This window comes from Emys orbicularis, chromosome 3 (genome assembly GCF_028017835.1).
Source record: "Emys orbicularis isolate rEmyOrb1 chromosome 3, rEmyOrb1.hap1, whole genome shotgun sequence".
In the NCBI taxonomy this organism is placed as follows: domain Eukaryota; kingdom Metazoa; phylum Chordata; order Testudines; family Emydidae; genus Emys; species Emys orbicularis.
In genome coordinates, this window is record NC_088685.1 from 8435789 (window position 1) to 8455618 (window position 19830).

The window sequence follows — 19830 nt, forward strand, 5'->3', positions numbered from 1 at the left end:
ACTGAATATTTCTAGAAAAATTGTATCTCTGGCCCAGCGCTAACCTGCGAGTTTCGAGGCCAGTGGGTAGAACCCTGCAAATCTACTGATATCCGCTTTATATCCACGGACCATGTTTGCGGATCAGATGTGGATATACATTTTGTATCCACGCAGGGCTCTACCAATGGGACTTTGCTGGGGGATTTGGCGGTTGGGCAAAATTGGGCATATAACAGAATCTCAGTTGCAGCCTTAATTATGGCGCAACTGTCGACATTCCATAAGGCATGTTTATTGAAGATAAGAGAGCAGAAAAGGGAGCTGGGGGTGGGACAGTAATCCAAAGGTATGTTGGGCGGGATTTGAAGTCAGAGAGTGAGGTATTCTCTGAAAACTGTGCAAAGTTATCCTTTACCAGAAGCAATCAATCAACCTGAAGTTAATGAGAGCTTTGCTGTCGAGTTCAATGGGTGAGGGATTCCACTCATTGGGCCTGCTTGCCCTCTCACTTACATGATTTACACTGGTGTAAATGAAACCAGAATCAGGCCTATTGTCTTCTGTTAAGTGCCATCCCTGAGGCGCTGTTCGTGTCCCATAGATAGCTTTTGCACTAAACTGTTTGCTTTCACATTTCACCTTATTTTTAGGCTGCTGGAAACCATGTCTCACTACACAGATGAACCCAGATTTACTATAGAGCAGATAGATCTGCTTCAGCGCCTGAGACGTACTGGAATGACCAGACACGAAATCCTCCACGCCTTGGAAACCTTGGACCGTCTCGATCAAGAGCATAGTGACAAGTTTGGAAGAAGGTCTAGCTATGGAGGCGGTTCCTATGGCAACAGTACCAACAATGTCCCAGCATCTTCCTCTACAGCCACAGCTTCTACACAGACTCAGCATTCTGGGATGTCCCCGTCACCTAGCAACAGTTACGACACCTCCCCACAGCCTTGCACTACTAATCAGAATGGGAGGGAGAGTAACGAGAGGTTGTCAGCGTTCAATGGGAAGATGTCGCCCACTCGCTATCCACTTGCAAACAGCTTGGCTCAAAGGTCGTACAGTTTTGAAGCCTCTGAAGAGGACTTGGACGTAGATGACAAAGTGGAAGAATTGATGAGGTTAGTAAAACTTGTAGAAGGTTTAGTAAATCAGCCTGACGAACCCTTTAAGAGGAGAACTGCATCTCAGGGGCAGGGGAGGTACTTTAATGGTTATATGTATTGTCAATAGTGTGACGGGTGCCTTAGATAATTATCCCCTTGTTTGTCCTCCATTGGCCACCCTCCCCTTCAAAGCTTTGTGCACATTTGTCCTGGGCTACATCACAGATCCCTCTTCAGTCTGTTTTTTCCAAAGCCTGGATTGACTTTCTCATCTCAGTACACTGTTTCCATCCTCACCACATTCAAATCCCTTGGAAACAGCCCTCCTCTCCCATGAGATTCTCCATCACTGGCTCATGTCAGTCCAAAGCCTTCTCTTTCCCAATGTTGTATGGGAGAAGAGGGAAATGGCTCTGTTAATGCCTTCCTTAAGAACTTGCAATATATCATGTCTTCTCTGCCTTTTGGATAGTAAGCTCCTTGGGGCAGGACTGCCTCTATTTGTGTGTTATGTAGGGCCAAGAATGGCAGCACTGAAATAAAAACAATTATGAAAAGGCATGTCTCCTCTATGGAGAGCTTACAGTCAAGATCAGTGGTCATCTTTTTTCCCTATGAGGGGCTTCTTCCTTGTTAGGCAGGATACCCCTTCCATTTAGCAGTATGGGAAAGGTTAGGGGAGTTGTTACTCCAAAATTAAGTATCCATGATCTTAACATGGCTCCAGCAAGAGGCAGAATGAGTGGGGAAATTTAGCATGTGTCTTTTAAATTCTGGGTTTTTTTTTTGTATTTTATGATTTATTGGTTGTTTTGGAGTGGTATGTTTTCTCATGTATACTTGGCAAATATTGGACTGGGGCTCGCAGACCCCTGGAGGACATGAGTTTTAAGGAGGGACCAAGTGAAGGTGTGGTGGCAGGTCAAGGAGGCACAGAAATCAGTGGGAAGAACACAAAGGAGGTGGTTAGTCATGCTCTTGGGCTCAGCGTAGTGGGGAATCTGAAAGAGTTGAGTGTAGCAGTAGGCAGGCGCTCCTTTTGCTGAAATCTACCTGTTGTCAGATTGGGGGTTCATGAGCATGATGCCCCAGATAGTGTTTGGTGCTTGTTCAAGTTGAGATGTCCCATGTTTTCTTGTGTGGAGGGTGAGGGTTGGGCGTAGAAGAGATGATGAACCCTCAGTTTTTGTGTTTTACTCACACTTTCCAAGTCTAGGCTGTTCACATTACAGTTTTGATCACCGAACCCTGCTCAGAAAAAGCCAAAGAAAAAATACGTTACCCAGGAATAAACCCTACCTGATTTTTAAAAGCCAAACAAAACTGATTCTGAATTTCACAGGCACAGGCGTTTGTTTACTGCAGTTTAAGCTTGCTGCACATTACAGCCCCTATGAAACCAGTAAACTCTTTTCCTTTTAGCATAATTATTCAGTCCCTTCTGTACCATCTCTCCACACTTTTTAAAAATAATCCTTCCAGAAAAACTAGGGATATAACGCTGACGGGTATTCCTTCATTCAGTGCACCCACGCACCATGCTTTTGGGGGCGAGGGAGGTTGTTGGGGTGGAGGTTGCAAAATCTCTTTTCCTTCCTTCAGCCCTGTTGTTTGAGAGGGCTTGTCGATATCCTCATTTGTGGAGCCAACCATGCAGACCCTGCTATCTTTTATTTTTTGTGCTTCATTTTATGACTGAGTTTTAATGCTGGTGTGAGAGATTTATTCATCCCTGTGTAATGAAACTTTGTACATTCCATATGGCAGCCCTAGACCTACTATGAATTATATAGGCTATGAGTCATCCATCCGCCTGCTGGGATGCTTTGATCAAACATGACACTCATTAAAAGAAGTGTCCACTGGTGAGCTATTTTGCCTGTCTCTCCCCCTCCCCCCCCCCCAGGCAGAGGCCCCCACCCTTAAGCAAAGGAAACAAAACCATTTTACATCTTCAGAGTGCCCTTTGGCCTGTCTGTCTCTCTCGTTTTGTTGTTGTTTTGTTTTGGTAGGAGGGACAGCAGCGTGATAAAGGAGGAAATCAAAGCCTTTCTTGCCAATCGGAGGATTTCCCAAGCAGTTGTTGCACAGGTAACAGGTAAGAGCTTGAAGAGCCCTTTATTCATTTTGGGTCCCGTGTCTAGCTGCCTGTGTGTGCTAGTGCAGATGTTGGAATATTGCTTGGCTTTCTGCATTGCAGTGCAGATCTGTCAGCTTAGTCATGATAATGTATGCCTTTGATTTAAGACCCATTGTCCCGCACATCATGGAACTTCCCAAGTGAATCACTTTTTGTGTGTGGCTTTTTCTAGCAAATTTTATTTTACAGCATTGCAATAAGCGCAGAGTTCCCATCTTAAAACTAAAACCGTTTTCTTTTATTCTGAAGTTACGCTATTACGTGTGGCAAATGTATAGACACAAATATATATCTGGGAATGTATCCATGGCTGGCATCAGTGCACTTAGCAGACTGATTGTGAGAGTTTGTCCACTTGTCCTTGAGTCGCTAATAATAATAAAAGGCAGATTGAGGGGTGAGGGAGTGGCCATATTAACTCTAATCTTGTTTCAAAGGGGAAAGTACCATATTTCTTCCTCTTTCCCTCTTTTTCTCCATTGGCATTAGGGATGAGTGAGCAGACCTCCATAAAACTATTTAGACCTCTACACAACACTCTGTTTGCAACGCACTGTACATATGTGGATTAATTCTTTGCAGAGAGGTTTAAGTGGCTTGGCCAAGGCCATACAAAGAGTTGGTAGCAGAATCAGAAGTACAACTGGAGACAAAACATACAACTTACTCTTCCTGACCTTTATTTATTTATTTATTTTTAGAACCATGCCTGAATAGACATCTTGAAATAGTCAGATAATTAAGAAAGAAAATGTGACTAGAAGCGCCAAACTATTGTGCGAGGAGAAGTTCTAGGAAATTGCCTTGTAGGAAATGATCCTGCACTGATGGGGAAATGGTCTTATTACAGAAGAGCTAGATGGTGTTCTAGCTCTTTTCCATCTCTCCCCCATGTGAAAAGAGAGTGAACAAATGCTTGGGCAGTGTGCCACCTCTTCCGGTGCACCCACTCTCAGTTTACAAAGGCAGATGCTGCGAGGAAAGGAAAAGAAACAAGACACAGTCCTTGGATCTTTCCAAAATTAGGCATATTTCTGGCCCTCTTGTTATAAATCCCAGTTTGACCAGAAAAGACTACCTCATGTATGAACCCCTCCCCTATAGCTTTACCTGCAGGCATTGCCAGTCGGTTAGGCCTTTAAAGAAAATGCTAATGTGGACAGTGCAGCTCTATTGAAGGACATTGCTTCAGGATTCCAGGTGTAAACTTTTAACTCCCCCGTCTCTCCTAAAAAGGGTATTCTACAAGTGGGTTGTTAGGGATGAGCACATGAGTGAGTGACTGTTAGCTGTGTGGTAGATGTGTCAATTTCAAATCACAGATCTTGACCTATGCTCATGTAACTCAGCATAGCTGGTGTAAATTGATTTGCACCAGCTGAGGATATGACTCTTTATCTCCTTCTACTTGCCAGCAATAGGCCCCCTTTTTTTCTTCCCCATCTCGTCACATAATTTTACCGTTCTTGATGCGAGAGCCTTCTCTGCTCAATCTTCTGCCATTTGGAACTATTTTCCTGTCTCCCTCCATCCCATTTAAAATCTCCTCTGAAAACCTCCTTTTCCCTTGCCTAATCTTACCTCCACTGCAGCTATTTGTGCTACCTACCTCCCCCCCCCGTAGGTCTAGAACCCAGGTCTGTAGAGCTGCCATGCTGCTGACATCTCCATGATGCTACTCAGCAGCAGCTGTCACCAGCTTGTGTTCTATAGCCCAACATCCTGCTGTGGACACAGACCATGGGCAGTCCCGTCTCAAGGGGTCTGACAAGCAGCAGCCTAATGGTTCCCCATTGGCTCCCCATCCTATACAGACCCAAGGGGCATTCCAGGAAGTATCCAGGCAACAGTGTGGATCTTCTGCAGTTGCCATAATAATTTCTGCTCCCTGCTCTGACCTTGACTTGCCTTGGACTTTGTCTCCTCACCCATACCCTGAAACTTCGCTTGGACTCCAACCTTCGGTGTTGACCCTGCCATGGAACCTGACTGCAAATTCCTCCACTTCTCCCAGCCTCACATTTGCTCTGACCCTTGGTCCCAACTGCCCTTGTTGGGATCCTGTTTAATTTTTGTGAAGTGTTTTGGGATAGAGTTCGTACAAAAGGCACCATACCAAAAAAAATACACTGTTTACTATGCATCTGCAGTAGCAAGCGATGACTTTTTTCCTTTTATTTCTCCATTGTTGGTGAGGGGGATGGTGGGAAAAGGAGGGGAGAGAAAAAATATATAATTGTAGCTGAATGTTGAATTCCGTTGTTGAGGTAGTACAATGTAGGCCTTTCAATCTGAACCATATTCCCCCAACTTAGTTTTGTTTTGTTTTTTTAATGACCATAAATTTATGAAGTGATCAAATAATAAAACTGACATGGAGTAGTAAATGAGGAAGGCACACAGTGAAGTTTTCTGTAGTGTCAGAAGAGAACAGAGTGAAAAATGGCAAAGGAAATTATGAAATGGTGACTAGGAAATAAAGAAACGATTGATAAGGAGCAAAACCCAGCAGAACATTTACTAGCGCTTGTACTAAATACAGAAGCTGCTTTTTATAGCAACTTTCTTTAATGGTTTCTGTAATAAGATAAACAAGAAGCTCTTGGGTTGGGAGCTGTATAAATAATCTTCTACTGATAAGAAAAATGACAGTATAAACAGGAGCTAATAATAGTTCCTGCTGAATTTCCCATCTTGTTGTTTGAAACTCCTTTAACATAGTTGCAGCTTTACTCCCTTCAAGGGTAGGTTTTCAGCATTGCATGCGGTGAATGAGATGCCAAATCCCCATTAACAATAACGGAGAGGGTCACGTATTAAATCTGTTGTGATAAGCACTGAAAATTTGCCCCTGAACCAAATAGTTATAGGTACTAGGGCAGCATTTCTCAAACTGGGGGTCCCGACCCAAGAGGGAGTCACAGGACTATTGTAGGCATCTCTGGGCTTGCTGTGTCAGTTATGAAAGTAAAAAAACTGCTTGAGTCTCGGCACCTAATTGTTGAGCCCCTGCACCTCTCTCATTACAAATTAAGCACTGTCCAAATCCCATCGTTTCCAGGTGCTTCTATATACTTTTTTGCAAGGTACATTAAAAAAAAAATGACAGCCACAGAGGATGAACGCACCCATCTGTGAGAGGAAGGGGAAAAACAGTTATTAGGGGCTTGTGTGAGCAGCAGTCTCCAGGGTTGTGAGCAGGTATGCATTGAACACACTAGAGTAGCGATTCTCTCTGCCTGCCTTCTCCTGGTGTTGGTTTTTGCTGCCTCTTTGGCATGTGGGAGGGAAATTTTCTTCCAAATCATCTGCTTGGGGGACGTGGCCCAAGGAGCAGTGCAGTCTAGGGAAATATCTCTGAGTTATCATCCTCATCATCATCATCTCTGAACTGGAACCTGCCATGGGGAGTGTGTCTGGGAAAAGACCTGGCAGAAAGAAAGGGCAGGGGCAAAGTGGGAGCATGGAGAGGAGCAGGAAGGGGGACAGAATTGCAGGCAAGTGACAAATATTCATTAAAATGTCAAACTTATCAGAATTTGCCATGGCTCTTTTGTGACTGCCTCTCCCCCCGGAGTTTTCTATGACAAAGCTGAGTGCCCTCATCGTGATGTACAGTACTCCTGGCTTGTTGGCCCAGAGACCAAAGGACCTAGGTCTTCCTCATGAGCCATGGGTCGGTCTGAGAGATTTTTTCCAGACAGCCGGATATTAGATGCTCCAGATAATTACCTTCGTGAATTTGCCTTTGGCAGCAGTTTTTTCCTGCCAATGTAATTTCCTGAAATAGCAGGATTAGAAGCTATGTAACTGGATGGTACTGGTGTTGGATTGAGAAGCATCCCTTTCCTAGTGCTCTGGTGAGTCCACTGTATAAAACCAAATTTTTAGGAACTAGAAACAGTTATCACAATCAAAGAATCTTTTTTGTTATTTGTTTTTGCTACGAGGACATCATTAAAAATAAATAACAGAAGGATGGAGTTGTGGTTAAGGCCCTACATTGGGACTCAAGAGATCTAGGTTCAATTCCTGGCTCTGTCACTCACTTTGTGTGTGATGTTGGGCAAGTCGCACTCTGCCTGCCTCAGTGTCCCAACTGTAAAGTGAGTATAATACTACTTGTCTATTTAGGCTGTAAAGTCTTTGAGGCAGAAATCATCTCTTGCTTGTGTAGTATGTACAGTGTTGGGACCTCTAGACTTGATCATGATACAAATAATAAAAACGGACAAGTCAAATTTGTATATTTCAGAGGAAAAATTCCCAGTAGCCTTAGTTAGCATTTCATAAATACAAAGTATTATTTAATTTGCATTAGCATCCAAAATGTGCTAGCATTTTTCTAACAGTGGAAACTACAATATTTGCCCCAGAGAGCATCCGATCTGAACTGACAAAGATAGATGAAGAGCTGGGGAGGAAAGTGATCACAAGAAGTTTGAAAGTGATGCGGTAGAAAAAGGGGAACCTATGGAGAACTCAAAAAAGTTGACTGATCGAAACAGTGAGCGAGGAAGATGATCTTAGCAGCTGCATTTTGTATGGGCTGGAGATGGGAGGGTTGAGGGTGATGTGGGTGTTGGGGAAACCACAGAGACTGGGATATGAGGCCTGCACAAGAATTTTAGCTATGTGGACAGAGAGAAAAGGGTCTGATTCTCAACAGGAGTGATTACTTGGAGTTAGTGTATTGATATAGATGAGATGCAGCCCACAACATTCTGAAGTGCAGGTCCTGGGATGCAGTAGTCATTACAGAGCATGTTATGTTTGAACCTGCCGTAGTGTGCATAGAATTTGTAGAAGAGCACTGTTCTGATCTGTGCATTTCAAGATCCTGTACAAAGCTCCGTTCTACTGAAAGGGATTGACTGCAGAGTGACGTACCAAAGACCACAATGAGTCAGTAGTGAAGCTGGGAATAGAATCCCAATTTCCTGGCTCTCACTCCTTTGCTTCAACCACTGGACCAGGTTACCATTAACGTTTGCAGGCAGCACTAGTGTATTAGGTAGCTGCAATCTGTACTATTTTATACAAAACAAGTGTAGCAAGTTGCCAGTGCAGCCTCTCGGGCAAAGCGTGGATGCCCCAATATATTATTATGAAAATACGTTCTGTATCCTTAACTGTAGTATCTGATACTTTGCTTTTATATCCTACTTTGTTACCAAAGAGCTGTACACACAATATTTTTATTACATAATTAAAGGCAGACCACAGTACTTAGAAACCAGGTAATAAACTAATGCTACCCTCACCCATCAACAGACAAAACTCATCCAACTGAGAAACCACACCCGAGAGGCCAAACACTTAAGGCATGTAGCACTGTGCTCAAAAAGTGGCCTGATACGGACTGTGATGGAACACCAAAGGAGACAGGTTTCAGAACCAGGTCCCTTTACTGAGCACATGCTTCCAGTTGACATGATTTCAATCTCAGGGATGACTAAGTGGGACTGCCTCAGCTGTTTGCACCATCTTTGATAGATAGATAGGGCAGAGGCAGTCCCTGAGAGAGGTTGGTTGGGAATACAAAATGGATATACAATAAAAGCATACAGTCCTGCCTGCAGCAAGCCAGTCAGAATATACTCATGGAGCCTTCAATTTCTCTCCCGCATCCTTGCACGAGGATTTCTGTTGAACACAAAGGAGTTCCTGTTTAAAAAACCAAACCCACCCTTTTCCTGCAGGACAAATGAAATTTAGTAGCTCTAGAATTATATATAATGCAGGCTAGTTAGGAACATAACTATGATTTTTGAAAACCTAGTTGGAGTTAGCCCATATGAATTGGACTCCCCTGAGATTTTGAATCATTCTGAAACGTTATTAGTATCTTTGTTTAACTCAAAAATACATGTTAGGAAAAAATCCCTTATTAGAAAAAATGTAAAACTCCAGGGGCCTATTTCTCATAAGTTAAATATGATCATGAGATCACAAGATGGGAGAGGTAGGTGTGAGTACCTCATGAAAAGCAACCTTCGTGTTGTGTATTATAACTCTAAACAGAGTTGGCACAGGTGGTGTTTAGCAATATATTGTTACTGTGAGCACCTCCTAAAACTTTAATCCCCAAGAGAGTTTGTATGTTAACCCTTTCTAATGGCTGAACAGCCTTCTTGAGAATGCACCCTTGGCATTTCCTTTGCCCCTTCTGTTAGCCTTCTGCTTCAGCCATTTGAACGCTGAATTATAAAGTTCTTGGAATAGCTTGTAGTGATCACGAATGAGTATGTGATTCTCATCCGAGTGGGTTTCGAGTCCTGTTTCTTTACTTGTGAAACTGGTTAGTTTTGGTTTGTGTCCTAATTAATTTGTCCTTCAGTGTTATGGATGAAATGTGGACGTTGATCCTGCATTCCACTTCACTCTGAAAAAATATATTCAGCTTCTGGGAAATTTTCTCCTCTTACTATTTTTATGTAAGTCTGATTTAAATTTCTCTTAGAGAGATGGAACTTTTCACCTCTAGGTCACAGGGTCTAATCCAGCCCAGGTAAATAGTGTTTGGAAGCGGTTTATCATCTGACAGCTGGGTTTGGTTTTATTTCTGGCCTATGAGATATGATTTGGCGGTGAATGACTTCATTTTCTGTTGGACTAATATCTGTATATCACAAACTGCTGTTCTACTTTCACCTTATTGTTGAGCTCCGCATGCACCGCAAGCATTTTATCATCATAATCACTTTAATAACCTTCTTCGTCTGTAGATCTCGAAGCACTTTACAATGACGGGTAAGTACCAATATTCCCATTTTAAGGATGGCAAACTGAGGCACCTCGATGTTATGATTTCCTCAAAGTCATGTCATGAGAGTCAGTGGCCGAGGTAGGAATAGAACCCCGATCTCCTCACTCCAAAGTCTGGTGAACTTTCCACTAACTGCTGGACTACGCTGCCTGCCATGGGTATGGAGTCTGAGTCAGGTCAAAAATAATAAAGGACAAAAGTTGAGGTACACTGGTGGGACGCTGTGGGGGAGGCTTGAAACGTGTACCTTTTCTATGTATAAAATATTAGCTTTCAGTTTCTGGGCCTCTTAAGTCAGTACCTTTCACTAGCACTGAATCCATTCAAAATTTAAATAGAACAAAAGCGCTCTCTCTCTCTCTTTCTCTCTCTTTCTTTCTTTCTTGTAGGTATCAGCCAGAGCCGGATCTCTCATTGGCTGTTGCAGCAGGGGTCAGACCTGAGTGAACAAAAGAAAAGGGCATTTTACAGATGGTACCAGCTTGAGAAGACAAACCCTGGTAAACAAAAGAAAACAAAACAAGCTAAGGTTTTATTTCTGCAATAAACCCTGGGTCATGTTTGCGAGTGGCACTGATTGTTCGCTTCACCTTGCTGTACGGAAGCATCTTCCAAGAGGTGGCATCCCGTAACTGAGTGACTTTTTGGAAAGGGGAGGAATGGGGCTAAGTCTACTTGTGAATAGAACTGCTTTTAAGCGTAAACTTTTGGTTATAGCAAGTGACCCAGAGCACTGCCGCTCCAGCTGTTCAGCTCTGGCCTGTTTCTTGGTTGCTTGACTCATTTTCACACCCTCTGAAAGTGTGGGACTATGTAGTCTCTGCTGGAGGTATGATCAGCTTGGCTTTAAATTTACACCCAGCCTCTCAATATAAATAAAAGATAAGCTCTGTTGGATCAAGAGAAGGAAACTTGCCATGGCATTAAAAATAGCTGTGTCATATAAACTAACAATAGGAAGTTTAAGGACCTATCCAGAGCGCCTTAAAATCAATGGCAGTCTTTCAGTAGACTTTCATGGGTTTTGGATGATGCCCTGAACCTGTGGTTGGGATATGATGGTGTCAAGATTTGTCTTGCAAAGCCTGCTTGTTTCTCCTCTGAAAAATCAAAAGAGAGTTCAGATATAAAGAGGAAAAGTAAAGTTCTCCATTGTTCTAACTCAATTGTGGGTGTAGAAAATGAGAAACAAGGGATGGAAGTGTTACTTGTGAAGTTATCATCTAGTCTGTCCCCTTGCAGGATTCTTCCTTGTAGTTTCTTGCTTGACCCAGGCTTCCATTACTCCCTTTTGACAGACAATCCCACAGTCCTTGGCTACCACCTTGATACTAATCAGCCTCAATTTTCCTTTGTTTAATCTGAAGCCTGCTTATACCCACCCTGTGCCAGCTGTCTTCCCTTTGAAATGTAATTGATTTAAAGGGAGTCAAAACTCAGTGTCTGTCTATTGTGAACTTTGCTCCAAAAGTCTGAGTTCTGTTAAGTAAAACCAGATTCTGAAAACCAGTGCTGTGTGTGTAAACTGCACATAAAGAGGCTTCATACATTAATTGGTCCAGGAATACTTTAATTTAAGGTCAGCTAGGTTCAGACAAACACAGTTCTGAGTTTTGTCCTTTCTCTCAAGCATCTGGAAATGCTGTTCAGAGAGTGAATGCGCCCAGGGGAGGGAGGTGCTGACAGTTTGCTGTGATTGGTGAGGAACACCAATTTTACAATCCCTGTTGATGTTACAATTGGCACTGTCTAAAGATCTGTAAGGTTACTGGGAACAAGTTTTAGCATCAGCTGCCTTCAGATTCTCCGGTTCCACCGCGTGGAATAGTTCCCAGAAATTCCCCTTTGACAGAAGATATGGCCCAAAAACTGACAGGAAAAGAGGACTGGAGCTTTTGGAAAGAGCTGAGAAACAGGATACGGCCTCTCCTGAAGATTGAAACTGCTGCTTAGATTTGTTTCCTATAACCTTATAGATCCTTCTGCTATAGTATTGCCTGGGGTTGTTTGTGAGTGTGTGTTCTGGGCCACGCTAAGAGAGTCTTTGTTAAACTCAGCAGTGACACCTCCCTCCCCCATATCTTCCTATGTGTCTTTTCACTCCTCAGAACTGATTTCTGATGAGAACATACCAATTTAAATCAAAATGAATTGATGTTAAACTCTAAAGTTCTACTTCACTGTCTGACTGGCTGAGGACTTGTCTGTTGTTGTTTTTCTTTTCTTTTTGTATTGGCATGGGAGAGATTTTCTTCAACAGCCGCTGACTGAGGTTTTTTAATTTTGGTTTTTCATAAGGGACCTTACACAGCCTTTTCAAGTACTGTAAAGACAAAGTGACACTTACCTATGCCAAGGGATTGCATTGATGCCTTTAAATTCCCTTTAGGACCAATAGAACATTCAATTTACTTAGAAAGACTTGGAAAAACCTTTGTTTTACCATAGCTGTTCGAATTTTCTACTCGAGGGGATTTTTGAAATTTTTTTAGGACAATCCGCTGCTTTGAACTGTTGCCACGCAACCGATTGTATTAGAGTCCAGACTGGCCAGCCAGTGGATAATTAATATATATTGGTTGAGTGCTAATGGTGAATACGTCATACAGACAGAGATATGGTTCCTGCCTGAAGAAACGTACGTTGTGCTTGGTGCTGTACGACCATTCAGTAAAACACGGCCCTTTTTCCGAAGAACTCACAAGATTAAATTATCAGCATGTGCCTTTTCTGTTTTCTAACTTTCTACAGAGAGGCATGCTTCGTTTTGTCTGTTTTTCTTCTTCCTGTCTCCCCTACAATGCCAGCAGCTGGAAAGACAACTGTATTCCTTTCCCTTCTGTGACTCGTTTACTCTGAGCTGTGGTGTCACATTGGGAATTGGGAGTTCTTTGGTGACAGTGGGGCATGGGAGCTAGTTTCTCCTTCTCAGCTTAATTCTTATTTAGGTAAATTTATATCTACAGACCTGTCCCTTTTTGGAATCTCTCAGGCTGAATTCAGCTGAGTAACATTGAAAAAGACACTCCCTTCTTGTACAGTTTTGAAGGGCCAGGAAGGTAGATAAAATCAACCTGGGACCTCAAGAGGAAGGATGGTTTTATGGTTAAGGACACTGGACTCATGAGATGTGGGCTCAGCCCCTGGCTCTCGCACACTTGCTGTGTGACCTTGGGCAAGTCATTTAAACTCTCTGTGCCTCCATTCCCATCTGTAAAGTGGGGATAATACTTCCTTTGTCTGACTTGTCTATCTAGACTGTAAGCTTTTCAGGGAAGGGACTGTCTCTTACTATATGTGTGTACGGCACCAATATGATGATAGAGTCTCTAGATGCTACTATAAGACAGAGACAGAAAAGAAATATAAATACAGCAAAAAATGAGACACTTCTTTTTAGTTATATAGCAGTGCTACATAGGTGGGTTATGCTTTAAATCACTCACATAGAGTCCTGCATCTGCTAATCTAGCAATTTTGTGTTCTGAAGCCTTAGAACAACAAGATTTTGTACTGTTTGCCACTATTAATACAGAAGCGGGCTCAGCTCCTCCAAAGCTTTTGTTGGCTCCCAGCTTTGTCTGGCCTTTGGTATGTGTTCTTTGCTGTTTAGTTTTTCTCCGTGGATAGTCTCTACATCTTTCTATTGTCTTTGCTTGTTACTGTTGTTCAGACAGCCTCAGATAAACTAGTTTATTATGAAAGAAAACTAGTTATGGGAAATGTTTTAACTCTGACGCAATAATATAATACACCTCTACCCCGATATAATGCGACCCGATATAACACTAATTCGGATATAACGCGGTAAAGCAGCGCTCCTGGGGGGGGCGGGGCTGCGCGCTCTGGCGGATGAAAGCAAGTTCGATATAACGCGGTTTCACCTATAACGCGGTAAGATTTTTTTGGCTCCCGAGGACAGCGTTCTATCGGGGTAGAGGTATATATATAATAATCTTGCTCCCAACTTGATGATCAGTGGTTTTCTGGAGGAGAGGACATTGGAGTTAATGATAATGCTGCAAAACTGACAGGTCATTTTATGTGTTAGCACTTGTGTTTTTCTTTATGGAAGCAGTTGCAGATGTGGGTGATGGCAGATTTTGTGTAAAGAAATAATCAGTGCAAAATATTAAGATCAGTTGACATTGGAATGTCTTTCATTTAATCTAATTAACAGCGATACTTTTTTATTGAGATGGGGCATTTTGGGGGCAGGGACCATGTCATGTTTTGTGGAGGGCTGAGCACCTGTTTGGCACTTTATAAATGTGTTTTGGAACCAAATTTAAGCATTACTGCATCAGTGAAGTCTTGCATTGTTCTAACAAATCTTCTCAGACCCATGTTTGGAAATAAAAAAATTAAGGTTGGCCTTAATAGATTGGTTGGGAGCAGGGGGCAATGTGAGATGTTCATGGCTTAGTAACCTTGGCATCTTCTCTCTGTTTGGGCTGTGACAGAGCCAGGCAGGTTGTAGAAATGGTGTGTTAAGACTACAATGTGGGGTCTGATTGCCCACATTTCAGCTGTTGGGTTTTTTTTTTTCTTCCTGCCAATTAATTAATAGGAAGGCAGTAATAGTCATCTTGGACAAGGTGTGCTGCCAGGTTGAAGAGAGGCAGTTGTCAGCAACATGTAGCATTTTCCATCATTTTAATGCCATGGGAGCCCTTGTCTGGCTCTAAAAGAAAAGCTTATGAAAAAGTAAGATGCTGGCTATCCCAGGAGCTTTGTATTGGGGTGGCAATGGTATAATTGTTCTTTAATAGTGCATCAAGTGTGCTAAGCGTTTCACAGAAAACAGATCCCTGCGCTGAAGAGCTTGTACCTAAATGAGAGATTCATAGATTCATAGATTCTAGGACTGGAAGGGACCTCGAGAGGTCATCGAGTCCAGTCCCCTGCTTGTCTGTTAAATTGCAGGGAGTCTTTCACTGTCTAGGTTGCAGTTTCAAATCCAGCCCAGCTCAGTAATGACCAAAAGTAGTTATCACGTGATAAGAAGTCAGTGGCCTGTGAAATGAGATGGGTTCAGGGCAGGTCCCAATGAGCCTGTGTCCACACTGGAAAAACCATCATGCTTGGCACTTTTAAAAATGTTATTGTTTCTTTAGCGTAGCACTAGGGTTGCATTGAGTACTCTCCAAACCAGGGGAGGCCAAGCTGGGGCTCCGGAGCCACATGCGGCTCTTCAGAAGTTAATATACGGCTCCTTGTATAGGCACCAACTCCGGGGCTGGAGCTACAGGCGCCAACTTTCCAATGTGCCAGGGGATGCTCACTGCTCAACCCCTGGCTCTGCCAGAGGCCCTGCCCCCACTCCAACCCTTCCTGCCCCCTCCCCTGAGCCTGCCATGCCCTTGTTCCTCCACCTCCCCCCCCCCCCGAGCCTCCTGCACGCCACGAAACAGCTGATCAGGAGGTGCGGGGAGGGAGGGGGAGGCGCTGATCAGCGGGGCTGCCGGTGGGTGGGAGGTTCTGGGAGCGGCGGGGGAGAGCTGATGGGGGGCTGCTGCCGTATTACTGTGGCTCTTCGGCAATGTACATTGGTAAATTCTGGCCCCTTCTCAGGCTCAGGTTGGCTACCTCTGCTCCAAACACTCAAAGACAGTTACTGGATCACTGTGTCCAGTTCTGGTGTCCAGACTTCAAGAAGGTTTGGAAATACGCAGGAGCGTTCAAAGGAGGGCCACAAAAACTATCGTAAAGCTTGTTTTCCAGCTCCTCGACATGAGGCTTAAGGAGCTTAACTTATTCAGCTTGTCAAAGGAAAGGTGGAGAGGTGATGTGATCATTGTGTCTAGGTTCTTACACATGGGAAAGGCATCCGATAGAAGGGGCTTTTCAATCTTGTTGACAAAGGCAAAACAAGAGCCAGTGGCTGGAAGTTGAAGTTAGACAAATTCAGCCTTGAAATGAGATGCAGTTTCCTAGCAGTGATGCTAATTGAACATTGGAACAGCTTTGCAATGAAGGTGGTGGACTCACCCGCACTTAATCTTTTTAAAACAAGATTGGATATCTTTCTACGGGTACGTCTGCACTGCAGCTGGGATGGGACATTCCCAGCCCAGGTAGACATACACGCACGAGCTCTGCTCACACTAGCACACTAAAAGTAACAGCATGGCCTTGGCGGCAGCTCTCGTTAGCTGCCTGAATAAGTACCTGGGGTCTTGGATGGGGTTGTACTTGGGTGGCTAGCCCATGCTGCTGCAGCCACATTGCTACGTATAGTGCACTAGCTTTCGAGCTAGCGTGTGTATGTCTATCTGAGCTGGGTATTACACCTCTGAGCTGCAATGTATACCTAGCCTACAAGATATGCTTTAATCCAGCTTCTTGGAGAAATTCTACCACCTGTGAGGGTGGGGAAGGGTTCGGCTGGATGGTTGTGCTAGTCCCTTCTGGCCTTGGAGTCTGTGAATCTACAGATCCCCCTAGTCATTCCCTTCCTTCATGGAGAGAACAGGAAACTCAGCATGGTCCTCAACACGCTCAGAACACTTGCACCTCTCAATTAAGACAATGACTATCATCAGATCTCACACTGCAAGCCTTCAGCTAGTGGTCAGGAAGGAATCTTTTTCCCAGGTGCACAGTTGTCCAGATGTATTCTTGGGGCATGGGGGCGGGGATTGGTGTTCGCCTTCCTCTGAAGCATCTGAGGTTAGCCCTAGCTAGAGACAGGACGAGAGAGAGAGTGAATAAGTACTCTTAGGTGGTACAGAGAGTCCTCTTTCCTAGGTACCTGGCTGGCCTGTCTTGCTCACATGCTCAGGGTCAAACTGATCACCAAAGTTGGGCTCAGGAAGGATATTTCCCCCAGGTCAAATTGTCAGGAACTTTAAGGGCATTTTGCCTTTCTCTGCAGCATAGGGCATAGATTGCCTGCTAGGATCATCTGGGCATCTCTCACCTAATCAATTCCTTACTGTTGCTGGAACCCCAGACATTGGTGACACATTGGTCTCTCTTGTTCTCTGCCAGTGGCATGGAATAGTTTAGTCTCTTGAGGACTGAAATTCTTTAATCTAACTAAAGTCATTGGGCTCAGCATAAGGGTATCAGGGTGAAATTTACAGGCGGTCAGAACCGATAATCCAGTTGTTCTTTCTGGTTTTAAACTCTGTGGAAAGAGGACATGGTCCCTGCCCCCAGGAGTTCTCAGTCTAAGGACAGACACACAAGAAGATGGAGATTAGGGGAAAGGGAACAACAAATAAACTGGTAACCTAGCTGGCAATTTCAGCACAAAGGCCAAACACTGAAAGGGCGATGGAGACTGAACTCCTCCCTGATATCTAGACGTGGTCCTTCCAGGGAACGATTTAGTCCCATCCATTTCATTGCAAGGTCACATCTGGCATTGGATGACGGTAGGAGATGCTAGTCCTATATGCTCTATGAATAGGGCTTCCCCACACGATTTATCTCTCTTCACGTACAGAGTGCCTCACCTTTTGATGTATATACCAAGGCACAGTTCTCAGAGCTTTTACTTAATTGCTTCCCAACGTTGTGGCTCTACTCAGCCAAAAACATAGCAGTATCCCTTCTTTTAAAAATCTGCTGTTTAGGGCCAGATCTTGTGATCTGTCATAGGCTTTTGTATACACCCATCACTGTCCAGGTAAACTAGATCTGCATGCAGAGGTGCATTGGTATAATTGAAGAATCTGGCCCTTAGCATGGAACAAATGGCATGCTACGCCTTTGTTTTAGAGAAACTATAGAAGCAGAGCTGGGTGGGCAGAACATCAGAGTGATGCTTTGAGGCAGCAGGTTAAAAGAACAAGTAACCAAAGGTCTCAGAGGAGAAACTCTCTCCGATTCCTTCACCAAAGATCATGCCAGCAGTGCTTATGCTGAACAGTACTTCCCCTATCACCAGTTGAGATCCAAGCACCCGATGCTCCCGTGTGGTTTTCCTTGTGCCAGCTCTCATGTGCATGTGTTGAGGTGGTAGCCTATATTCATCCCCAGTTCTCAAAACATTTCTCCAGTGTCTGCCAACTTCAGGATGCTGCTCTTACTGATCTTGTCCCATGGAAAAGAGAAATGGGTGAATTGACCCACCAAGGCTATCACTACCCAAAACAAAACAAAAAAATAAGGCATTTTATACTCAGTAAGTAAATGCATCAACGCCTGATTTACATGGAAGCAGATTTATGCTCTAAAAAAATTATTCTTTTTTTTCTCCTTTACCTAAGAAACATTTTAGACACACTAACATAATATCATTACTCTGCAGCTGTTACCTTGATGCTAAGCATCACTGAAATGCCCTCTTTGATTTTTATCTGATTTCTGAGAGAGCACTGCTAACCAATTGCCTGCTTATGAGCAGGTGGAGAGAGCCTCTGCTCTCCCAGCTCCTGGTCAGGGGGAGGTTTGTTGGTAAGACACTGAGGGGGGGGGGGGCTAGCATTTCCCCACTCTTGCTGACCCATTAATTCTGTGTTTGAAGGGCTGTGCCCGTCAGATACTTTTCTGAAACATTAGAATGTACAAATTCGTGCACCAACATTGGTAAAAGTTGGCCAAAATCCTACTTTGAAACGATGGCGCAACCAGCTGATGTTACTGGGTAAATATTTTGCCCGGCAATAAACTACAGCATAGAGTGAGGGGGGAAGACAGCGCTACTGCATGTAGGGCTGAGGGAACTTCCCCAGACAGTGCCCCCGTGTGCGCAAGACTAACAATGATGTGCTTTACTTACTACTGACTTACCCAGGAGAAAGTTTTAACCCTTCAAGAGACTCCCACCCTTCTCAGAGTGCTAATCCTCAGTAAGGAAAATAGTCATTGGGCAGCTGATACTGCCAAATCCTGATAATGATTTCTCCACTCATTAACAGTAGGTAGGGAAAGCATTGCTAGGGTTAAGCCATGTGAGGTTCTTCACCCCCTTCACTCTATTACAGTGGCAGACAGCTAAAAAGTGACTATTTTTAAGTGCTTATATACCAATGCTAGAAGTCTAAATAATAAGATGGGTGAACTAGAGTGCCTCGTATTAAATGAGGATATTGATATACTAGGCATCACTGAAACTTGGTGGATGAGGATGATCAATGGGACACAGTAATACCAGGGTACAAAATACACCTCTACCCTAATATAACGCGACCCGATATAACATGAATTTGGATATAACGTGGTAAAGAGTGCTCCAGGGGGGCGGGGCTGTGCACTCCGGCGAATCAAAGCAAGTTGGCTATAATGCGGTTTCACCTATAATGCGGTAAGATTTTTTGGCTCCCGAGGACAGCGTTATATCAAGGTAGAGGTGTATATCAAAAGGACAGAACTGGTCGGGGAGGGGCACTATACGTGGGAAAAAAAGTGTAGAGTCAAATGAAGTAAAAATCTTAAATGAACCAAACTGTCCCATCGAATCTCCATGGATAGTAATTCCATGCTCGAATAATAAGAATATAGCAGTAAGGATATATTACCAACACCTGACCAGGCTGCTGATAGTGACTGTGAAATGCTCAGGGAGATTAGAGAGGCTATAAAAATAAAAAACTCAGTAGTAATGGGAGATTTCAACTATCCCCATATTGACTGGGTACATGTCACCTCAGGACGGGATGTAGAGACAAAGTTTCCTGACAGCTTAAATGACTGCTTCTTGGAGCAGCTAGTCCTGGAACTCACAAGAGGAGAGGCAATTCTTGATTTAGTCCTAAATGGAGCACAGGATCTGGTCCAAGTAGTGAATATAGCTGAATGACTTGCTAATAGTGACCATAACATAATAAAATTTAATATCCCTGTTGTGAGGAAACACCAAAGCAGCCCACCAT

The 19830-nt window shown here is 43.7% G+C and overlaps 1 protein-coding gene across 1 annotated transcript in view; it reads left to right on the forward strand.

Annotated features, from left to right (window-relative positions):
• Positions 1-19830, forward strand: part of HMBOX1 (homeobox containing 1) — an 81254-nt gene that overhangs the window by 20050 nt on the left and 41374 nt on the right. Inside the window, exons 2-4 of the mRNA XM_065401160.1 lie at positions 633-1112; positions 3110-3195; positions 10396-10506. Of these exons, the coding sequence (XP_065257232.1) occupies positions 633-1112; positions 3110-3195; positions 10396-10506 (677 nt within the window). The remainder of the gene's footprint in view (positions 1-632; positions 1113-3109; positions 3196-10395; positions 10507-19830) is intronic.